The 23,599-nt window shown below is 41.9% G+C and overlaps 1 protein-coding gene across 2 annotated transcripts in view; it reads right to left on the bottom strand.

The window, feature by feature from the left end:
* FMN1 (formin 1) overlaps positions 1 to 23,599 on the bottom strand; it is a 283,684-nt gene that overhangs the window by 126,363 nt on the left and 133,722 nt on the right. For both annotated transcript variants that reach the window (XM_034994221.1, XM_034994220.1), the window contains exons 7-11: positions 11,017 to 11,078; positions 9,041 to 9,129; positions 4,613 to 4,742; positions 2,784 to 2,930; positions 1,621 to 1,680 (exon numbers count right to left, since the gene is read on the bottom strand). In XM_034994221.1, the coding sequence (XP_034850112.1) occupies positions 1,621 to 1,680; positions 2,784 to 2,930; positions 4,613 to 4,742; positions 9,041 to 9,129; positions 11,017 to 11,078 (488 nt within the window). The remainder of the gene's footprint in view (positions 1 to 1,620; positions 1,681 to 2,783; positions 2,931 to 4,612; positions 4,743 to 9,040; positions 9,130 to 11,016; positions 11,079 to 23,599) is intronic.

Raw genomic sequence — 23,599 nt, 5'->3', positions numbered from 1 at the left:
TTGTTGTTGTTGCTGCTGCTGTCATTGCTGTTGTTTTGGTAAATTACCTGCAGTCTCTTATGCCACTTTTTTTTTTTTTTTTTAAATGAAAGGAGACCAGTTGTCCTTTCCATGTTGCTTCTGAAAAGCATGTTACCTATTATGTTGCAAATATACATATGTTGCTACTGGGAGCTTTTCCCCAAAAGGCCTTTTAATTGATTATTTCAAGAGAGTATTAATAACACAAAACAAAAGATCTACAAAAAGGCTAGTGACAAGGATAGTTCGTTCTAGTTAGAACATCAGATGGAAAAACACATCAGTGAGAAAACCATAGAGTGTGTTTGGAAAACACTGGGTCTTGAGTTGGATCACAGAGTATGTGTAGGGGGAAGGTCATAAAAGCATGGTTGTAAAAGACTGGAATTAAATTGGGTAGAGTCTTAATTCACTTTTTGAAAATGGGGATCCATTTCTGTTTTTGCATAAAAAAGTGATACAATATGGCCAGAACTATAAAAACTGGTGGGGCCTCCGGTGTGGGATGGACTGGAGGGGGAGTGATGGATGAGAGGTGGGGAGACCGGCTGGGAAGCAAGAGGAATACTCCAGGTGAGTTACCTTAAGGTCTGGATAAGTGGGGCATAGGGATGAAAAACAGGGAAGAAACACAAGAAACAATCTAGCTGAAGGATAGAGAGAAGCCAAAGAGGAGCACGAGCTTCATGCCTGAATGACCAAAACGATAATGTTCTCAGCAGAAACAGAAGTTTGAGGAGGGGAGTGGGAGATGATTCATTGCAGATACACTGAGAAGGGTTAGATGAGGAGGGGAGAAGACAAGATGGTAGACTTCATCAGTGCTTCGCTTGTCTTCTGGAGGGAATTATAGGCCTTTGGAAAACAAGGCCCTGGAACCTTTACTTTTCTTCCCGTGGTGCCTAGGAAAAACCCTGCTCGTGTGGACAGCTGTGCAGGAGTCCTGACAACAGTTTCCTGAGACTTTTCCCCTTCATATTGATTGCTAGATTTCCCAACACCTTACAACAGTACCTCTTTCTTTGCAAAGTTAGGACTCCTTGTTCTCAATTTAATGAGAAGGAATAAAACAGGAGTTTCTGCTCAGGTGGATTCCCACCGAAATTTTTATTTCTCACTGCAAATGTAATCGAAGCAGAGAGGATGGATTTCAAATTCCATTTCTTCAACTTGTTCACAGATGAACACTACTGATAAGGTATTGGGTATTACTGCCTCTTAATTTCCTAAATTTTGGTCTGCAGCCCAGAACTAATTTCAAATACAACCAATTACTGAATGGATATAGATTTCACAGAGACCCTCACGATCTGGTCAGAAGGCACCCAGACAACCGGGGGTCTCTCTAAAACTGTGTTATATAGCAGATTAAGAGGCAGTAGATTGAGAGGCAATGAATAATGCTTCTCTTTACAAGAGTCAACTAAACTTTCTTGGCTTCAGCGTTCCCATCTGTAAACCAAGGAGGCTGGAGAGCTCTCAAATTCTATGTTGGACTTGAAATCCATCCATCCATCCATCATCCAATTTCTGAATGCCAACAACGTGTAAGAGTTGAAACCCCATTAGTGTAGTTTTCCACATAATTCCATTTCTTACCTGATCATAGTAACGCAGGTAATATTTCACGACATAGTCAACCAGATTAATCCCATTATCCTAGGTTTAAAAGAGAAGCTTAAATGAAAATCATTCACATGAGACCGCCATATTCTATAGTTGAGTACTGAAATCTCAGTTTGTGACCCTAATACTTTTCATTTGTGATACCTGGTCCTGATTCTGTTTGTGACTGGCAAGATTTTCCTCTCTCCTCTTTGTCCCATCATTTTTTTTTTTTTTTAAATGGCATCTATACAAAGAAATGATACTCCGCTATACTTTGTGGGGGGAGAAAAGCCAAACAGATAATCTATGAGACCTCTGAGGTAATGGCTAAAACAAACAAACAAATACACACACTGTCTCATTATTTTCTGGCAGAAAGCCAAGACAGGAGGGAGTGGGGGAGTGCCAAAGGGAACCAGGGACTAGAACAGAAAACCATCCCTCCCTTCCCACCTTTCAAAAAAATGTGTGTTCTTAATGGCGTGAAAAACAATCAGGACAGCTTAAAAGGAACGCCATGCCACTTTATGACCCTAGGAGGCCAGGGGCAAGCAGGCCCTCCCACAAGGCAGCCTTTGTGTCTTGTTCACATGGGTCTAATTCTAATTTGCCTGTGTGTTTCCCCTCCCTTCACTCCCCCTGCTCCCCGTGGGATGCCTAGATATGGGCTGGTTGTTTCCAAAGAGGGAGCTCTGCAGGGGTGTGGAGCCAAATGATAATCAGGCTCAGAGAGTGTGACAGTAGACCCCAGCCCAATTGTTGTGGGCAAAAGAATAATTCAAATGCTCAGCTCAACTGGTGATTCAACAGTGCTCCCTACTCATGAATGAGTAAATTACAAGTAGTCAACACTATAAATTCAAACAGACTCCCAAGCCTTGTGCTCTGACTGATACTGCGTGCTATTTTCTTCCCTCATTACAGTTCAACATCCAACTGTGTTCTTTTGGAGCAAACCAATATTGGGGATTTTGTCATCTCAGTAAGATCAAACATGAGAAACCTATCTTTATTGAAAAGTCAAAAGAAAGCAAAGAAAAAATGTATTGTTAGAGGGAGAAAGGAGATGAATGGAGCAAGCAAGAATTTTTTAATTAAAGGTATAGAAGGAATACAATGGCAAATCATGGAAACTAGTTATGAAAAATAAATACCCGACTTTTGACGTCCTTGAGTTTGGGCAAAATTTCTAAGCTATATCCATCTGCTTGTCCCCGAGTCCTATTTCCTCCATTCATATAATTTCCAAAAGCCAGAATGAGAGCTAAAATATCCTTCACACTCTTCATGTGCAGCAAGCCCTGTGACGGCAAACACCAATTATTATGGAGCTGAACTTCAAAGGCACCTATATTCATTCAACAACAAATATTTACTGAGTACCCATCAGGCTGTTTGGTGGCATGGTGCCAACTGGATTGGCAGCTGGTGAAATGGAAAATACACTTTGTTAAGACATAAGAGTCTTAAAAAAATACATTAATCAGACATCATTTTCTATCCTTTCAATGAATTATGAACTGTGCATGTCTTAATACTGTGGATTAAATATTAGTATTTATATTTTTACTTCAGCCAGTTTTATTTTTTAAATATTAACTTAAAAGTATTTGTGAGTTGCAAAAAGAGTTGCTATAGTCAGACTTTACATTTGGTGACTTCTAAGCAGAAAGGTTTCGTTTACTATCATTTGAGGATCTGTTTTTGGACAATGTATCTATATAAACAGCACAGTTAAATGTAGGATAGCTTTAAGAGCAAGTTCTATTCTATTCTTCTTTATCCCTGGGTATACTCCTAAGAAGTGAACTACAATAATGTATTTCTTTTTTTTTTTTAAGATTTTATTCATTTATTTGAAAGAGAGAGACACAGCGAGAGAGGGAACACAAGCAGGGGGAGTGGGAGAGGGAGAAGCAGGCTTCCTGCCAAGCAGGGAGCCCGATGTGGGGCTCGATCCCAGGACCCTGAGATCATGACCTGAGCTGAAGGCAGATGCTTAACGACTAAGCCACCCAGGCGCCCCTATGATAATGTATTTCAAGGTCACAGGCTATGTTTATTAAGTATTAGCTGATATGTCTATTAACCTTAAAAAATTTCAGTAGGGTTTTCTTCACATCCTTATCCCATTTATTTTCCCTTTTTTTTCCCTCAAAGTGCAAATTTTTAAAATTGATGCTTCCTCCCCTCCCCTCCTCCTTCTCTAGGGTCTTAGTTGACTTTATTTTCTTTTATCTTAGGGTAAAGAAGGAAAGGCAAATGCAGCTCTAGGCCAACCTCTCTTCCTGCCCTTTAGGATGTTATTAGAGGGTGTATATTATACCTCGGAAGTATTTATACTTTCTTTATTGAAATCTTTTATATTTTGGAAGGTAAAGAATCACGCCTTCAGGTAAGAACTAAATACTACAGTATGTGTGGAGAGGATTATCATGTTCTTAAAGACATGATGTCATTGTGAGAAAAAACAAGTATTAGAATTGGTGTGGTAAAGCCAACAAAAATGTATTTGCCCGCCACCCATTATCGTAATCATTTATTTCACTTATCAAGTCTCCAGAATCTTTATTTCACAATGTAGACACATTTCAGATGATCAGGTGCATGGGTCTAACGCAAAATCTCTTGCAACCCAGTCAGTCGAGTAGCAGACAAACTACACTAGTTAGGTTGGTTTTAAGTGGCCAGTATGTACATTAGAAGGTATCTGGAATATCTAAGAAGGCATCTATAGAAGTGTCATTTTTTCCTCCTTCTCCCCATCAGTCTGCATCTGACTTTCTCTCTCTCTCCCTCACTCACCTTCACGCGCACACATACTAACACTTAGGATAATCATCACAGCTATACTTAAAAAAACACACAATCTTAAGTCCAAAAGTTTTTTACAAAGGGACTCCAGTTGATTCTCCCACTCCCTACTTGCTCCTTTACCCTCACTAAGGCAAAACTAGCCTCTTAAATTAGACAGCAAACATACCTTAGAAGCTCTTGTGACGATCTCTACCTTTCGGTGCAAGGAGGAGATACTCTCCGAAAAGACAGATCTGAAGATTATGCACTGGGCCCGTTCAGCAAAATTCGGGATCTGGGCTAACTCATGTAAAAATCTGCAGAAATGAATAATGAATCATCTAGCTTCATATACAATCACAAAATTAAAAAAAAAGACAGCTGAAAAAGATCCACCATGACAGCATTCCTTACTTGGTGATATCAATTCAACAATTATAAAATGTATCCAACAGGCACACTTAAGGAACTCCAAGGGTCTGTGTTCTATTATTGACAACAAAGCCATTTTTATTTCTCTTATTATTTTCATGGGTTTCTATGATGGTATATAAATGTATGGTGTATAAGTTACTTTAGGAACAGAAAGTTAATGCAATTATACTGAACCACCACGGAGTTATATCCTGCTATGCAAATAGGAGATTAAACCCAAATAAAAGCACTACCTTTAGCGTATGAAAATAAATACATAATGAACTCCCTTTATCATGCAGCATTCTCTAAGGGTCTATTTCACACAGGCAGTCAAGTGAAGGCTGGAAGCAAATGTCTGCAGAGATATGACAAAATATTTCTTCCTGAAGGGAGACGACTACTATTTCTTGCTCACTGAATTAGATAATAGTCTATAGAGATCCTCTTCTACAGATATTTGTTTACTTTTCCACATCAGCTTACCTAGGAAAACAGAGTTCACAGCTCAGCGTGTGGAACAAAGCAGGCACTCATTAAGTGGACATCAATCTTAAAAACTATGGTAAAACAGATTTTTAAAGCTAAAGGTGAGTACTAACCTACACACAGAAGCTCACTGTCTGAGCAACTGGGCACTGGTGCCCTTTGCAAAATTAAGTTGGAAGAGCTACATACTCTCCAGGCCAACCACCAGAAAAGGGGGCATAAACTAAAACGGGCAGAAAGAGTTGGGCATGAATTTAGAGAAGGAGAGAATCCACTAACAGCTATTAAATTCATTTTGGGGCTGAAATGATGAATACCAGATATTTCTGAAAGTCTCGGTCAACGCATAACATCATTACTTTGACATTTTGCAATCTCTCACCAAGAATGCTTTTCCATAGGAGCAAAGCTGAACCCTTCTTTCCATACCCAAAGAAGTCTCCTTAGCTTATACTCTGTGCCTCTTTTACTTTGTTTTAAGGGAGACTTGGGTTTTAATAAGATTCTAATTACCAGCTTTAAAAAAAAAAAAAGATTATCCTATATCCAGGTCATAAACTTTTTTCTTCTCTTTCCTCTTCCTTTTTTTTTGAAAGTAAACTCTAAGCCCAATGTGGGGCTTGAACTCAAGAACCTGAGATCAAGAGTCGCCTGCTCTACTGACTGAGCCAGCCTCCCTTCTTCTTCTTTTTTTTCCCATGACACTGAGATGAAGCAAGGAATGCCCATAAAAGTAAACATACCTTTGTTTTGAAGTTCTGTAACTCTGATTATTATGAAAACCATGTGATGGGATATAAAAGTGGAAACCCATAGGAATTCTGAGTTAAGATGAGGTTGTGTCCTCAATCTAGGCTACAAAAAGCATGTGTTTGGCCTAATAAAACCTGCTAGAGCCTCACCTCCCCTCACCACCATCCCAAGGCAGAATGCAAAGAGTTGAGGGCCATCCTTGGAGGGAGTGGCTTTCAGACAGCCCGGGCCCAAGCAGATGATACCTCTATGGGAAATGGCATCTTCAGTCTGGCACTGGGCTGCAAGAAAGCTGATGAGGTGAGGGATGGGACCATCCTCTCCATGCTATGATTTATAGGACTGGACATCACAGGGATCTTAGGAAATCACAATGTTGAAACTATAAATGATTCATATTTTCCAGTATGTAAAACATGCTTATAGTCAACTAACTTGGAGCCAATGGCAAGTAAGTTGCCAGGAAATCGGACTCTGGCTAAAATCAAACAAATGCTGCACTATGCAGGAGGTCAAGGGCAAAGGTGAAATGCACTCGGGCTTCAAGCCCCAACCTCTGTGTACCTCACCCTCCAGCAACTGAGCCTGAGCACATCACCTCACTGGGACAACATGACAGTCCTCTTTGCTGTCAGTGATAGCTTAGCATCTTTGGGAAGCCATCGCCATGACGATTTTCAAACTTTGAAAATGCTCCCTTATTCAGGTCATCCCGTAGAGAAAGCAGGAATCATAAATTTATCTGTTAATTACCTGCCACCATTATTCTGTGTCCTGGCAATCAGTCTTCAAAAATAATGCTAGAAAGACATTAACCCTAAAGGAAAAGGGGAACACTTCCAGTAACAGAAACCCACTCTTCATTTCACTGGGTCAGCCACTCCCAGGGCATGGAGCAGGAGGTGGCAAATTATAGCCCACGGGCCAAATTCACTTCCTCACTCATTTCTGGATGGCCCACCAACTAAGAATGGTTTTTATATTTTTAAGTGGGTGAAAAAGAATCAATAGAAAGATAACATTTTATGATGTCTACACAAATAACAGTCAAATTTCAGTGTCCCTAAATAAAATTCCACTGATACACAGTCATGCCCATTTGTTTACATGTTGTCTATGGTTTACGTACTTCCAACAAAGCCTAAAATACTCTATGATCTTTTACGTGAAAGGTATATGAACTCTAGGCTGAGAGATCATTGCTCAGTGTAGCATAGCCAGCACTACCCGAATGCTGGATATGCCCTATTGTCCCTGTTAAGGACTGAATATTTATGTTCCCCCAAAATTTGTATGTGGAAGTCCTAACCATGTGGATGGTTTAAGGAGGCAGGGCCTTTGGGAGGCAATTAAGTCATGAGCGTTGAGCCCTTATGAGTGAAGTTAGTGCCTTTAGGAGAAGGGACATAAGAGCTTGCATCCTTCTCTTTGCCTTCTGTCATGTGAGGATAGCAAGAAAAGTTGGCAGTCTGCCTGGAAGAGGGTTCCCACCAAGACCAAACCATAATGGCACCCCAATCTCAGACTTCCAATCTCCAGAACTATGAGAGATAAATTTCTGTTGTTTCTAAGTCACCCTGCTTAGGGTACTTTGTTATAGCAGCCCAAGCTAACTCAAACAGTCTTCAAATACTCCCCATGGCCTTGTCGGTGTCTAAATATCCCAGGATGAGTCACTTCATGTTCAGTCATTAGCACCTTAGTGGGAATTAATTTATTACTAGGAAACATGACCTGGGAGTGGACCACAGGACTGGTCAGGGGCAGGAACTGGTAGGGAGGGTAGCTCAAACTGATGGGCCAGAAGGGCAGCAGAACCCCCTTTGCGCTGATTCACAAGATTCCTAGCCTTCGTGAACTTGGGGCAGGGCGGGGGTGGGGTAGAGAGTGGTTCCTGGCCTCTATTCCATGTGAGAACAATTCATCTAAGGTTCCCAAAATTATCACGAAGGCTTGCCAATAACTGAGTAAACCTAGAAATCCCCCACCCAGTCATTTTATCCAGGCAATCCAAGGGGAGTGGGGCATTCTAGCGGACCCAAGGGCAAGCCATGAAAGTTTCAATACAAGCCACGGAAACTTAGATGTCTCTAGGGCTCACTTGTTGCCCTAAACCTGACTTCTTAATTTCTGCTGTGTTTTCTAACCCCTGCCTCATCTCCAGACTGAGGGGAGTGGCCTGAATTGGACATGAATGAAGCATTCAAGGTGGCGACAGGCAAAGGATCCCTCTCTCCACTCTGGACCCATTCCACATCCTCAGTCCCGGGCCATGAAAATGTAGTTGGGGTCCAGGGGCTACAGAGTCCCATACGCTTCTCTGTGGTGTGCAGACCCCAAGAGCCCAGGCAAGGCAAGAGCCACTCCATTCATCATCAGAGGTCTAGGTTTTCAAAGGCCATGGCTCGACAGCCCAAACCACAGAGCAAACAACTCTAGATGGTGAATAGAGAGGAAAACGAGCAGATGCGAAAAGGATGAAAAGGTCACCTGTCAATTGGGCAGAGCAGGTGGAGGGATTTGGGGGAAAGCCGGCACGTTCAGGCTACGTTTACTGGATACAACATTTAGGAAAATCAATTTGAATTCTGAGTCTGCCATCGTCTTTTTAACTGCATCAGCAGAACCTTAAACAGAGCAATGCCTTCTTCCTTCCTCAGTTACCCTTTTGGCTAGAATGTTTAGTCTAGGAGGAATTAACAAGCTGCTAGAACGAGAAAGGGGAATCATGAGGGGTGGGGAGAGGGGTTCAGGCATATTAGATCCAGCAGTACAAATCCCCGGGCTGCCTTTCCCGGCAGCCAGATCATTCATCTGCGTGCAGGAGGTCACGGGGATGATGGTGCTATGACTTAGCTCACTGCACAGTTTAGGAGCGATTACTCAGAGCAGGGAGGCAGGGGGACAGAGATGGCGCTTGTCCTTTTGGCCTAATGGAGAAGTGTTCAAGCGTCCTTACTGCTCAGGTTTATCCAGCAACTTCAATTCTTCTTCTTTGGATGTCTCGTAATACTTCCTTATTTTAACCAGTTCATCCTCTTGTGCTCTCTGGGTTGAGACAGGAAATCAAACAAAGCACACAAAAAATGAACAATAAGCATCTGTCTAAAGCACTGTGTCTCCAAGTGTGGTCTCTGAACCAGCAGCATTGGCATCACCCACCTGTTTCTAGTTAGAAATGCAAATGATTGGCTCTATCCCAGTCCTAAGAAGCTGGGGGGGGAGGCGGGGCAACAAGCCCTCCAGGTGATTCTGACGCATGCTAACATTGGAGAACCACTGGCTAAAGCAAATGGTCATACCAAGGGACGGTAGGGGGACCCAGAAGGCAGGACATTGGATTGCCACCTTTGAAGCCCCCGTCTCTTCCCATGTAAGCAGGTTATCAATCCACTGTCCTTAGCATTTGTTTCCTGACCCTTAGAACAGCTCCTCTAACTTACGTATGCTCCTGACTTCTGCATTTCTAGTCTCCACCTTCTCTTTCTCTGAATTTGCTAAACATTCATCTGCACTGCTTCTTTTGGCATTTAGTTACGTCATTTTCTCAATGTATCCAGCTAATGAGTACGGCCCCCATGCACAGACCTGAGCTCACCTAGAAGGCACTCTTCCTTTTACAAAGTCCTTCAATATCAATTATTGTATCTTTGTATTTCAGATGATCCTACCAAGGCTCATACTGAGTACTGGATAAAGGGCCTGACTCAGAATCTCTTTCTCCCATCACACCACGCTGCCCTCCAGGTACTCCACAAATGTACTGTTAGCTCCCAATGGCCTGGTATTTGTGCACCTTCCTGTCTATTAACAAAAGCTTTACTGATGGAACATGAGAAGTTCCCACCCATTGTACTAAACAGCTCCTGATATATATAAAGAATGTGAAAATGTGTAGGGAAGTAGCAATCCCACAAGGTTGGATTTTTGCACTCTGGAAATTTTCTATAAGGGACTTAAAGTCCCAGGAGATGTAGCATTGAAATGAATCATTTTTTTTTTTTTTTTTTAACTTGCTGACTGGAGAATACTCTAGGCAGCTCCCAGGGAAATACTGCTACTTCAATAAAGAGAATCTGGTTCACTCTGTTTTCAAATCCTAACAGTCAATGAATCAGAAATGTTAACAACCATGGGAATTCTAACTCTCCTGTGTCATCCTCTCAAGAGAGCCTGCCAATTCTGCTGGTTATTCCACATATAACCCAAATTTAAAGACCACCTATGTGTACAGTGCTGTGTATTTTCAAAATATATTGCTACTGCTGCCTATATTGAATTCTGTTTAATACAAAAATCAGATAGAGCCCTTTATAATCCCCGTTGTACTGGTGATCAAACAGGCTTAAGGAATTTAACCGGTCCAAAGCTACTCAGCAGTCAACAGTAGAGTGGGACCTCAAATCTAAAATTATCTGACTCTAAATCCAAAGCACACACCTCCCATCTTATACTACTTCCCACATTCAATGTCATGAGCTCATCTGATCTGAAAGTAATCATCCAAGCTGGTATTAGTATTCCCATTCCTGAGGAAGCACTGGTGTAGACCAACAGTAAGCTGGTAGTTTAGCTTCACTCACTCTGACAGTCAGCCGCAGGGCTGGGTTCCATGGCCTAGAAAGGGTCTCTACCTTGAACCACCCTCCCACGCAAGCGTGCAAAGAGATCTGCTAACCCAAATACCACAGTGGGGTCAGAACCCAGTGCTTTTCTCACATTTGCTCTCATTTGAGTGTATGCTTATAGAAACTATACCTTAATCTCTCCCATGCTATATCAAAATCCTCACAGCCAAAGAACGTGACTGGCTTAACGATTTGGGGGTGGGGCAGAAGGAGTCACATATAACCATCTTTTAGGCCTTAACATTTTTTTAATTAGTGAAGATATAAAAATCTGAAAAAACTGCCTCTGTATGTCTTTGATACTTACATTTTCATATAAGGCTGCCAGAGTCTCCAGATCAACCACAGAGTCATCCACATTGAAAATGGCTGCCAAGCACCCAAAAAGAGAGAGGGGGAAAAAAAGATAAGAGGTTTGATTAGACTCCCCTACACTAATGAGCTAGCCACACTCCACGTCTAGCTTCCAGGCAATATAACACTGCACTTCTTCACACAAGTTGTATCTTTCAGCCTGTTCTTGCTCCCTTTCCTTTTGCGCCAGGGGGCCTCTGAAGAAAGAAACCAAAATGGTTCCTATCACTGGCCTGAGCCTTGGCCCTGCCTGGTTTAATTCCTCAAGTTCTGTGTCCTTTCTGCAGTTTAATTTAGGCTCCACAGGAGAAGTGTTTGTGCTTTAAAACTAAATCAGTTTGTAGGTTTGAAGCACAATTTTAAATCTTTCTTCCCGGCTGGTAATTGAAGAGATTTAGTACCTAATGTACCAGAACTGACTCTTGCCCATTACCAGGAAGAGAGAAAAAAAGACAATGTTGGCAAATTAAATGAATTCAGGCATGTGATTTTAGGCACCTTTCCATGGCCACTGCAAACATCTTGTTTGGATTAAAAAGACAAGAAAAAGCAATAATTGCATCAATGGCAAATTAAGATTATGGAAACCTCCCATGAGTTAGTCTTAAGGCAAGTTCACATTCCCATGGTTTTATTAGGAGTCTACTTGCTGTTCTGTATCTTTAAGTCATTTAGCTGTTCACTAATATGATTATGATTTCACCTAGGGAGATTCCTTCCCATATATACCGGGATACAAACATTGAGACTGTAAAGCCTTAATGGATTTGGCAATCAAAGTGTTTGAAATAGGCAGCTCCACATCTTTAAATAATTATTCAAAACTAATAAGGTTTGTTCTCTCAACCCCACCTCCCTTCTCTGACTTTACATTGTGAAATTAACCAGCACGCTAGTAAATTTTCTCCGTGGCAGGCTAATTAATTTTATTAAACCAACCAGTGATATTTAGAATGCCTTAAAATTTTGCTTGTCAACCATTATTCTGTTCATTGGCATTACACCATGGTTTTGGAGAAGGTAGAGAGAGATCAAGGTAAAGGGCAGTTTCCTTTCAAATTGTTTTGCACCTTCTGTAGTCGAATCATAAGAACCCCCTTATACAATTTTAACAAAGTTAATTAACTGAGCTAAGATCATGTAACTTCACAGAACACCGAGAAATGTACTTAAAATTCCTTCACAGGCCACCTTCTCTAACTTAGGGTTAATCAGCAAGCTATTCTTAGATATAGGAGAGTGGGGAAAGAAGAGGTTAACATGCTAGTGACAAAGTCAGCTCAGATTCCACTAAGACAAAGGGAAATCACACTTCTAAAAAGTCCCATCTGAAACCACAAAAGAAAAATGGAGCTCGAGGAAAGAATGAAAGAATTTACCCTCCGAGGATGGTTATTTTGTATGTGGAGATCATATGAATTCACAAATTTATTAGAAAGACCATGAATTTCTGGTGCTTTTAAAAAAAATAGCCAGGAACCATGCCTCATTTATGTCAATTCCAATATTCTCCTACAAAAACTGGCCAACAGGAATGCAATAAGAAAAGGTAAAGTTCTACAAACAGTTCTATCCTAAACTAATCCTATGTTGTAGGTACTCTATCTGAACTGCAAGCTTAGATGTAACCAAGTTATCTTAACCAACAAGAAAGAGAATGACCTGTGGGTTGTTTTTCTCGTGAGTAAATATTTGGTTTTTAAAAGTTCATCAGTCTGGGTCCCAGATACATGGTTTGACAGGTAGTGTGGTCAGCCAATTCTTCTCCAGTGTGCTAGGCAGCAATAAGGAAACATCTAGAGGATGGGACTGGAGAACAAATATGGGGCTCTGGAGACATTGATTCATTCATTCACCCAGCCCTGAACTAAATATTTGCTGAATGTGTATTAAGTAGTAGAAACTGTTCTAAAATGCTGTGATTATATAATTCAAAAGTGTGTGAGAAGTTCAAAACACTTAATCTCTTGAAATTTATACTCTAGCCAAGGGGAGAGAAAATAAACAAGTAAATAATTTCAGATAACAATATACTGCGAAGAAAGTAAAGAAATGAGCAGCATTAGATAGGATGGGTGATGAGGGCTTCTTTGGGGAGGCAACATTTAAGCTAAGAGCTGAAGAGGTCAGTTCTGTAAATGTCTGGGAGAAGAACTTCCCAGGGAGAGGTAACTGCACAAGGAAGTTTCTTTTTCTGGTGAAGGAACAAGCTTAAGGTACAGAAAAAGACCAAGACTACCTCACGGAAGGAACAAAACTTACTCGCTATGGGATCCTGGCAAGCTAAAGTGTCTGAGCCTCCATAAAAACATGGGTCTAATATCACGTGCTAAAAATATTAAATGAGGGAATATGTACGCTTGGCATAGCACCTAGACCATGGTATGAACTCAAAATGGTACCAAAGAACGATGACTATTATGATTTCAGATATACACATGGTTAATGTGTTTTAATGCTTGTTAATGCCTTATCTCCTTTAACATCTGGAAAGGATTAGAGACAGCAGGCTACAGAGTAGTTTGTGCTGTAAATGAAACTTCCAGAACTCAGGAGTGTTTCAGGTAGGAGTCGCTGCTATTAAACCCATTTGGTCTTCACAAAACCCTGCGTGAAGCACAACCTCAGGAAGCATTATTAATAGTCAAGGTATATACACAAATAGTTGTAATTACAGAAAATAATGCCTCAAATGTCTTAAGAGAGATACAAGGTACCTTTGGGTCCATTCAGAGAGTCAACCTCATCTGCATCTCCAACTTCCACCTTTACTACCAATCTACCATTCATCGTACCAACAACGTTATTTTTCTAAACCACGGGTCTCAACATTTTACTTTGATGTTTACAATACCTCTTATGTCTTTCCTTTAAATAGCAGGTAAAGTCCAAATGCCGTGACCTGATGTTTAAACCCATTCCTTTCTGGCTCTAAGCTACACTTCCAATCTCATCTCCTACCACCTGCACTTCTCCCAGATACCTTGTGCTCCAGCCTCTTGGGGCAACATAACCATGACTTCTTCCCTTCCTATGTCTCCTCACCCCCGAAAGGCCTAGGGGAAAGGTTTCCTGCCCTGGAAGGAACTCCTTGACCTTCAGATTCTTACATCCTCATTCTTTTCCTCTTCCGTGGCCCTGCATTTGTATTTTACACAAGGGAAGAGAGTCTAATAAAGGACCTGTATTACAGTGTGTAGCAGAACAGTTTCCCTCCTCTGTCGGACCGCAGAAGCCCTGTAATCATGGATCATTTCTATGCATCTTGATAACCCCAGCACCCGGCATAGCACCTGGGGTGTGACAGGGATAGAAGTGTGTGGATGGGATAGAGGATACAGGAATCCCCCCAAACGGAGTCCTTCTGTTGGGTATCAGGAAAAGTTTCTTGATAAAGAGAGCATGGGGTCTTGAAAAAGAAAACAGAAACTTTAAAAAGGGATAGGATTTTGGCAGGTGAAAATGTCTTATGAGAGGTGTATCTGAATTAGGGTCATTTGCTCAGCCCCATTAGTCCCTGGTTAAAAAAAAAAAAAAAAATCAAGGTTTAGTTGGTCGAGTTACGTTATTACGCCCTCATCCACACACCCAGTAGAGAAACACTGCTTGCCCTGAATAGTCCATACTAAAAACTGATTAAGTTTCACAAGTAAATTTTCTCATTTTCAAAGAAAGAATAAGGAGGGGTGCCTGGGTGGCTCAGATGGTTAGGCGTCTGCCTTCAGCTCAGGTCATGATCCCAGGGTCCTGGGATGGAGCCCCGCATTGGGCTTCCTGCTCGGCAAGAAGCCTGCTTCTTTCTCTCCCACTCCCCCTGCTTGTGTTCCTGCTCTCACTATCTTTGTCAAATAAATAAATAAAATCTTTAAAAAAAAAATAAAGAAAGAATAAGGAGAATAGCTTTCCCTTCATTCTTAACCTCCAGAAATGTTTTAAACAGCAGTATCACCTTAGGTAGAAAGGTTACGAGTAAAAATTCACTGGTTATATTGCTTCAGGCAGACATGTGAAACACTCATTTATTAATTACCATTAATTACGCCAAATTCATTCCGAGCAAGGACAATCTGTAAATTTATAACAAGTGCCAGTGAACACCAACAGGAAGGATGTGAGACGTTTCAAATGGAAGAAGCAGATGCAGACAGGCTCATGGAAGGTGCAGGCAATGGCAGGTAGTTCACGTTTGGCTTGAGGAGAGCATTAATTCTACTTTGGAGCAAGGTACTGAGCAGCTAGGAGCAGCAGAGTGAACTGAACAGAGTTATATGCCATAGGACATGTCGAAATTTGGAAAAACTGGTTTAAGAACCCATTCTGGTGAGCAAGTGGTAGCAAATACTGTGGATAGAAAGCACGGGACAGAGGGGCAGGACACAACAGAGAGCTACAGAGTGGTATCACTAACTAGCTATGGGACTGAGGAAATTGGAGTTAAAACCACCTCAGGGTTTGGGACGCCTGGGTGGCTCAGTCAGTTAAGCATCTGCCTTCGGCTCAGGTCATGGTCCCAGGGTCTTGGGATCGAGCCCTGCATCCGGGCTCCCTGCTTGGCAGGGAGCCTGCTTCTCCCTCTCCCTCTGCTGTTCCCCCTGCTTGTGCTCTCTCTCTCTGTCAAATATATAAATAAAATCTTAAAAAAAAAAAAAACACCTGAGGTTTTGCATCTAGATTTGGAGGAAGAGCTTTGCGCCACCCCCAGAAATGGGCAGAGGGCCTTAAGAGCTGGATAGGCCTGTTGATCTTACACCAAGGACCTGGAGGGAGGAACAGGAGAGAGGAAAACTACTTGTGAAGGAAGAATTAGATAGACTAATCTAGGGTCAATGCCAAGTATTCCACTGAGGTTTTCCCTCTTCCATGTAAAGATCTTAAAAACACAAGTAAAAAAGGAAAATAAAATTCAGAGGTGGAAGAAGCATTATGAAGAGATATCCTGGTTGAGTCCAGGAGCTTAAGGAAATTATTAGAATTCTCTTATTTCTCTTCTACAGAGTAGCCAAGGAAGGTTAGATTATGGGTCAAAGGTCTACAAAGTAAAAAGGCAGAGGTACTAGGACTCGTAGGAGAGCTGTTTTGCGTGGACATAATTCTGCCTCCTATTCCCCAAGAACACTCTAAGTTCCTACATAGGGTTGGAAATAATACCTGATAATTCTGTTCCCCAAATACTGGTATGGTGTATTAGAGAATCGATTCTTAACTCTTACCATCAAACTTAGAAGCCTTATGTGAACCCATTTAATTAGTTAACTGATGGTTACAATAGAGAAAGAAACCAGTCATAGATTAAATTATTTTTGGAGTTGCCTGGGATCAGGTAGCTCCCTTCATTTTATACTTTAAAAAAACACAGTCTTTCTTGCTCTGTCACACACACACACACACACACACACACACACACACACACACACCCCTTTTATCTTATAAGCTGGATAAGCAAATACCAGCCTACACAATTCTACAGCATGCCTTGAAGCCCTGATACAGTAGTTCCAAGCCATGCTAGCTTTTGTTCCCATCTGTCTAGGGCTCATTATACCAACACTCCTGCAGATGGTGTCAGAAAGGTGAAGTGTCAAATCCACAAAGGGGAGACCCCAACAACTCACTGCTACTGCAATATCAATCATTGCTGGTGGTTTTTACTTTTATCTCCCTCTCTCCTTAGTTATCCCCACTCACACTGTCAGTTCGGTTAGAATATTTCACCTACACCTCACAATATGTCGAAAGGAAATAGACACACGCTGTGAAAAGCTGGTAATTTTATTGGGTTCCTTTACCTTTAAAAATCTGTTACTCGGTCAAGTCTGGTTTCTGGGCCCCCCTTTTTTTTTGCAGGGAAATTGAGGCAAACATTTTTATGTGGTCCTCTGGTGCCTGCTCTGTACTCCAAGAATTACATACACAAGGATCATTAGAGTAGAGTTTCGCCCATTAAGATATAATAACCGTCAGCAGGGACAAAAAGCAGATCAGTATCACAGATTGAAACTACCAGGCGCACATAAAAACTACGTGCCTGCTTCAGGCACATGCACGGGGTCAGGGTCTCACACGATAGGTAAATTCCCTCTCCGGGTCGAGGCAGCTTTTCATAGGACCAGGGTAAGGAGAGAGAGAATGCCGGAATTCTCTCAGCCCTCCAGCCATTTTTAACCCTGAACACTTTTCTATCCCCGAGTGCGCCATTTCCAAATAAACCAAAAATGACTGTGCTTGCTGTCCAGTGGGCTTCTAATTAGTAAGAAACAAGCAATTACTTAAAGGAGCTGTTCTTTTCGACCAAAGGAGCACCTCTGGGCAAGAAGGAAAGGCACCCTCCTCAGTCTGTTAGATTAGCCAAAATCAATCTGGCTTCCAAGGTGTGACCTCTCTGCAGCCCAGTTTATGCCTCCTTGCATTTCCTTCAATAAGTAGTTGACGGGAACATCTTGCACAAAGTGGGTGTATAATAATTGTTTGCAAATGGACTAGATTTATTCTCAGCCCGTGAAAGCAAAGATTAATAGGATTATTTGACTCTATTAGTAGAGATTATTTTCTTAACAATGTTAACTTCCAAATGGCCAGCGTAAAACTTGGCTGTTTTGCCCAAATGACTGACATTCTTAGGGCTTGCTAAATAATTCAACTTGTAAGGGAAAGAGAATGAAACGGGGACTGTATCAAAGAAGGCTTTGGGTTTTTAAAACTCTCAGGTAACCTATCCCTCAACACTCCCACAGATCAACTACCCTGACCTCTACCAAGGAAAAGGCAAGGATGTGGGGTCAAGGAATGAGGCAGCGGTAGAATCTGAGAGCTGAGGAAAGGTACAGCAGGAACATTTCCCCACAGGCTTACCTCATAACAACGAGGCCATCACGGAGAGGGATGACCAAATTCATGATAAAACTGGGCACGAGGTGGAAAGAAGGGGGCCTGGCAGGGAGAAGGGTGGAGGGGGGAGAACTTGCCTCCACTGAGTGCTCTGGAACTAGGTCTCTTCGCCACTGTCAATATGCCTTCCTTTTCCCTACTGGCCACTATACTCCGCCTCTAGCACCAGGCCCACCTGTGCGGATAGAGGTTCAGACAAAGCCTAGCTCTATACACCTATCCACATGAAATGCTAAGGACACCAATTATAAAGCAGCTTAAAATAATCTCTGTCTACTACACCAGAGGGTGGGTATAGTAGGCAGACGTTACTGGGGGGTGAATACTTAATAAATTAATTGCTGCATTTATTGGGGGCTTCCTGTGTTGTTCTAAGTGTTTTACATTTAATTGTAGGAGATGGGTGCTATTGCTGTCCCTGGTTTTACAGATGATGAAACTAATGCATGAAGTCACACAGCCTGATTTCCCAAGCTCAGCTCCATAATCAGATTTACTGGACTATGATTGCACTTCTTTTTTTTTTTAAGATTTATTTATTTATTGGAGAGAGGGGGGGAGAATGTGCACACGCATGTGAGTGGAGGGAGGGGCAGAGAGAGAGAGAGAATCTCAAACAGACTCCCTGTTGATTGTGGAGCCCGATGCCCAGGGCTGGATCCCAGGACCCACAAGATCATGACCTGAGCAGAAACCAAGAGTTGGGCGCTCAATCAACTGAGCTACCCAGGCGCCCCTGATTGCACTTCTTTTATCCTTTGTAAGTGTTGGGCTATAAATAATCACTCCACCTAAAATCCTCACCCTCATAAAAAAACAAATGAAAAAATTAGTGAACCAGCTACCCACAATAGCCTATATTGACGCTTGTCTCTAAACGGCATTGCATGCTTTTTACATTCATCAGCAGCCTCCTAGTGGGAACCATATATAGCCCATGCTACAAAAATTTCATTTGTTTATTATAGACATCCATAACCTCACCATTATTTATCACTTAAACTTAATTCATTTCTAATATGCTATCTCAATATGCATAATAAAACAATCCCAACTTTAATCTTTGTCAGCTATTTGCAGTTATTCAAAATAATCAGTATTGCAGTTAAAATCATAGCAAAAAAATTTCTAAAAAATAGAAACGTGGAAACTGAAAAGGCATCATCTTAAAAGAAAATGTAAATATAGGGGTATCTGGGTGGCTCAGTCAGTTGGGCATCTGCCTTCTGTTCAGGTCATGACCCCAGGGTCCTGGGATCGAGCCCCCCATTGGCCTCCCTGCTCAGCAGGGAGTCTGCTTCTCTCTCCCCCTCTTTCTGCTGCTCTTCCCCACTTATGCTCTCTCTCTGCCAAATAAATAAAATCTTTTTTAAAAAACAGAAAATGTAAATATAAAAAGAAAATAAACTCTAGAGTAATATAAAGTCTAATTTTCCTGAAAAGATATGAATAAGTGCAATTTTATACTGCATGCCAGAGCAGACTAAAAAGGGAAGCAAAGGCACAGAGCATGAAGAAACACAAACAAAAGTTGCCTCCAGACCCATAAAGAACAAGAATTATCAAGGAACCGTATGTACAGTCTTCCCTACATTGCCAAATGCCTGCTAGCGTGGCATGTTAGTTGGTAAAGACCTTAATTTGGGCTTTGATGGAAATAGGAGGCAAGTGTAGATGACACAGTGAGCAGGAACTGGCTGGAAGGTGGAAGAAACAACAGTCCCAAAAGGGACACTTATCTAATCTGTTCCAAACACTCACAGTTGCTCAATCTTTTTTTTTTTTTTAAAGATTTTATCTATTTATTTGACAGACAGAGACACAGCAAGAGAGGGAACACAAGCAGGGGGATAAGGAGAGGGAGAAGCAGGCTTCCGCTGAGCAGGGAGCCAGATGCGGGGCTCGATCCCAGGACCCTGAGATCATGACCTGAGCCAAAGGCAGACGCTTAACAACTGAGCCACCCAGGCACCCCGTCAGTCGCTCAATCTTATAAAGCAAAACTCCCAATTCTCACCCAAGTGCAAGCATTACTATGCATCCCTCAAGGTGCCCATGGTGCCATTTTACAGGTGCAATTAAAATTGTCCATGGTTCAAACCTCAAAGAAGGGCACAGGCAGAGAATTCCCAAAACCTCACCTCCGTCATCCCCTCTATTCTCTGTAGGGCAGTGGAATGAGAAACAGTTTGGGTTAAGCTGCTTCTGTTCTTCCATTAGTTCTGGTTCTTTTAAGCCAAAATTACATTCCAGGCAGATTGGATGGTCTCAGCCAGTTGCCTGAAGGTAAAGTACAAAGAATTGCCACCCTGTGCTTTCTGGACTCAGCTTGGTGAGTGAAGGAATGTACCGTGGTTCTGGTTCAGAAAGAGGTGGGTGGGAACCCTGCCGCTCAGGTGTTTTAGACTCAGGAGGAGGAAGGAAAAGGTAGGAAGGGAACGGAAGGATCGGAGCTATTGTTTTGATTCATCGAGCCATCTTTTTTAAAAATTGAGCTCTCTCAGTATTTAATAAGTTGATTGACCCTGGCACCTTCATTCAGTAGGTCCGCAGGTAAGGAGCACATGTCCCCTTTGTAAATTCCTTACATGGCATCCTCACTTGCTCTTTTGCTTTCAACATCCTCCGATTTGGGGGGGCCCAAATAAATGAAGTTTTCTGATTCTAAAATCTGGTTTTAACTAAACTAAACTTGACAAAATAAACAAGTTGGCTTCCAAAGATTCCTGCAGGGAAACCCAGAAGATAATCCACCTACAATAAGAAAATGGCAGAGCAGACACTTTGACTGCCAGTTCAAGTTCTCCAACAGGCGTGGAAGGAGTTAAAGAGCAAGGATAGTTGAATCAGATTTGCCAAGACACTGATCTCCATAAATTATAAGAGAATTTATCAAGGGACTATTTGAAATGCAGATTTAGATACACTATTGTTAATAGTGAGCTGTACCCTATTGATATATTGAGCCGTGAGATATTAGCCAATGAGAACCCAAAGCCATCAAAATTAAAATTAGCAAGACATTTACAAATAATATTAGTCTCACTTGAGTTCATATTTTGGCATGTGCTTTATAATGTGAATATTAGTTCTGTCACACGTTTACATGATATACATGTTTAAGAGAACACAGTTAAGAAGCAGGTCCCAAATCTTTTTACAGGTAGGGGTGCACCATAAAAATTTCGGAGACCACATGCCTTCAGTATAGGGTCTTCTGGACTAGACTTAGAACGTTCCTCAGGAAAATCCTAGACGATTCATGGTGAATTTCAGAGGCCTGGTAAAATTCATTCTGTTTTAGCCACCTGGCATTAGCCTTGACAGCGATGTCTAGAAATTATTAGGTAAAAGGGAGCAAAGGCGAGTGAACATTCTCAGATCTTCCCGGCACATAACTAACTGGCATCCTCTCACATTTTGATCTGAGATTCCTAAACAGAAAGATAGTCTTTGATGCAACCGAACTCCCAAACTGAGATTCTGGGCTGGTAGGAACTAAGCTGAAAAATGTTTTATTTTGATGTTAGATTAAATATTATAAATACAAATTGTGAGTGTACGGGAAATTCCAAATGAATGCCAGGAGGTTTCTGGCACCTCGTCTGTTGCAAGGCATACAGAGGTTTATGTCAAGAACAGTCAACAGCAATTTTCCATCTCCCCTGGGAAAAGAATGAGAGGAAATCACTAATGTGGAATGAAAACACTAATTTGCAATCATGTAGGCAGTCGCTGTGTCCAAGGATGCCAAAATGCTTTTAAATACAAGTCATCAAGTTTAGCAGATGGAAAGCCAGCAAGAAGTAAATCACTTATTCAGAGTCTCTCCTGGACCAAATACAAGTGCTGTGGGGATTATGGTCAGTCTCCTGAAACCATTCTTCCCCCGCCACAACCAAGGTCCTGCCGTGAGTCATGCAGTGCTTTAAACTTCGGTCCATTTAGGGACTTGGCTTTCTTCTACAAGATATCCAGCATCATCTTGGGTAGAGAGAAACAGATACCTTTTTGGCGATGTTTTATCTCCAACAGAGCCCTACCTACTTCGCATCAGGCTAGACTTTTCAGATGCTCATTGAACACGTTAGCTTCAATATCTCCAGTTGTTTCAGACTCAAATCCTAAAACAGAATTGATCTTCCTGCTTTTACGTATGCTTTTTCTCCTATCTTTCTGTTTATGTTTTAGTACCATTCATTATATACATTCTTGTTGAAGCCAGAAATCCAAGGTGCATAAAGACTTCTTCTCCATCACTGCTTGCCTCTGATGTGGCTAAATGCAGGAATTCTCTCTCCAAATAGTCCTTGGATGTGGTCTCCCCTATATTTCTATAGACACAGCCTTAGTTCTGGCCTTCACCATTTATTATCTCAGTCATCACAATCCCTTTCTAACAGATTTATCCACCTTTGATATGATTTCTGTCTCTCCATTCAACAGATCTTTGAAGATCATCACCCAGGTGCCAGGCACACTGCAAGGTGCTAGGGACACAGCACTGAGCAATCTCCCTCTTGGAACTTATACTCTGGTGATGGGTGTAAATGGAAACATAAGTAGAGCAACAAATGAAGTATTAAGTGCTGGGTAGAATAGAAGAGAATTGATTTAGGTAGCTTACATTCAGGAGGGTCTCTGAGGCGTCCTCTATGCCAAAACCTAGCAAAGAAAAGGAGCTCGCTCTAGTGGGGTGGAAAAGCATTTCAAACAGAGGGAATGTGAAATGCTGCTCACAAAGTGCTACACTTTCAGAGACACAGGAGAAGAAAAGAACTTGGCCTTTTTAAGGAGTCAAGGAGGACTGCTGTGGTTAGCATGCAGGGAGACAGGAAGCAAGCACGACCAAGTGAAGTTGGAGGTACCGGCTAGGGCCAGAGCACGCAAGGCCTTGGAGGCCTGTCTTCCACAGCCTGAGAGGTATTCTGTATTCAGACTTGGATCACAGCATTGACACTCTTAAATCGTGTCTCCCGGTTACTCAAGGGATAATGTCTAAAGTTTGTATGATGTTCAGGGCCCCTCCGGGTCTGGATGCCACTTGCCTTTCTAGCCCTAGGCCCTGAAACAGCCCGCAGTCACGCGTCATCTATATATCCTAGCAGGCCTCCTCTTCACATGCCTTCTGTCCTGCATGTGATGACCACTGTTTCATCTTCTAAGACTCATCTTAAGTTTCACAGGAGGAGTCAAGATATGCCTCTCTGTTATTTCAAGGGCAACTCTACTGTCGCCTTGGGCTGCTTTGTACGTCTCTCCCACCATCATGCGCACTCCTGAGAATGTGAGAGTCTGGATCTTATGTGTTGGGGTGCTCATGGTGCCTGGTACAGAACTGGCATTCAATTCATGTTCCCTGAGGGAGGGAAGGCGGGAAGGCAGGAGGAAAGGAAGAAAGTTTTGCCCAAATGCACTGGAGTGGGATGCATGACATTCTGATTCCATCTATTCTAAGGTTCAGTCTATTTTTTTTAAATCAAATTAAATTTTAAAGAAAAAACGAGTGGCTTTTATATGTGATATGTTAGCCCAATTAGTTGTAAACAAGGTTTAATTATCAGAGAAATTCTTAGAAAAAAAAAAAAAACACAACAGGACATAAAGGAGCAAACTTGCTATCTGTAAGACCTGGAGGTACAGAGCTTCAA

Source organism: Mirounga leonina, unplaced genomic scaffold (assembly GCF_011800145.1).
Source record: "Mirounga leonina isolate KUSES-001 unplaced genomic scaffold, KU_Mleo_1.0 Mir_91, whole genome shotgun sequence".
NCBI classification, from domain to species: Eukaryota; Metazoa; Chordata; class Mammalia; order Carnivora; family Phocidae; genus Mirounga; species Mirounga leonina.
This window is presented reverse-complemented; position numbering and strand designations above follow the sequence as displayed.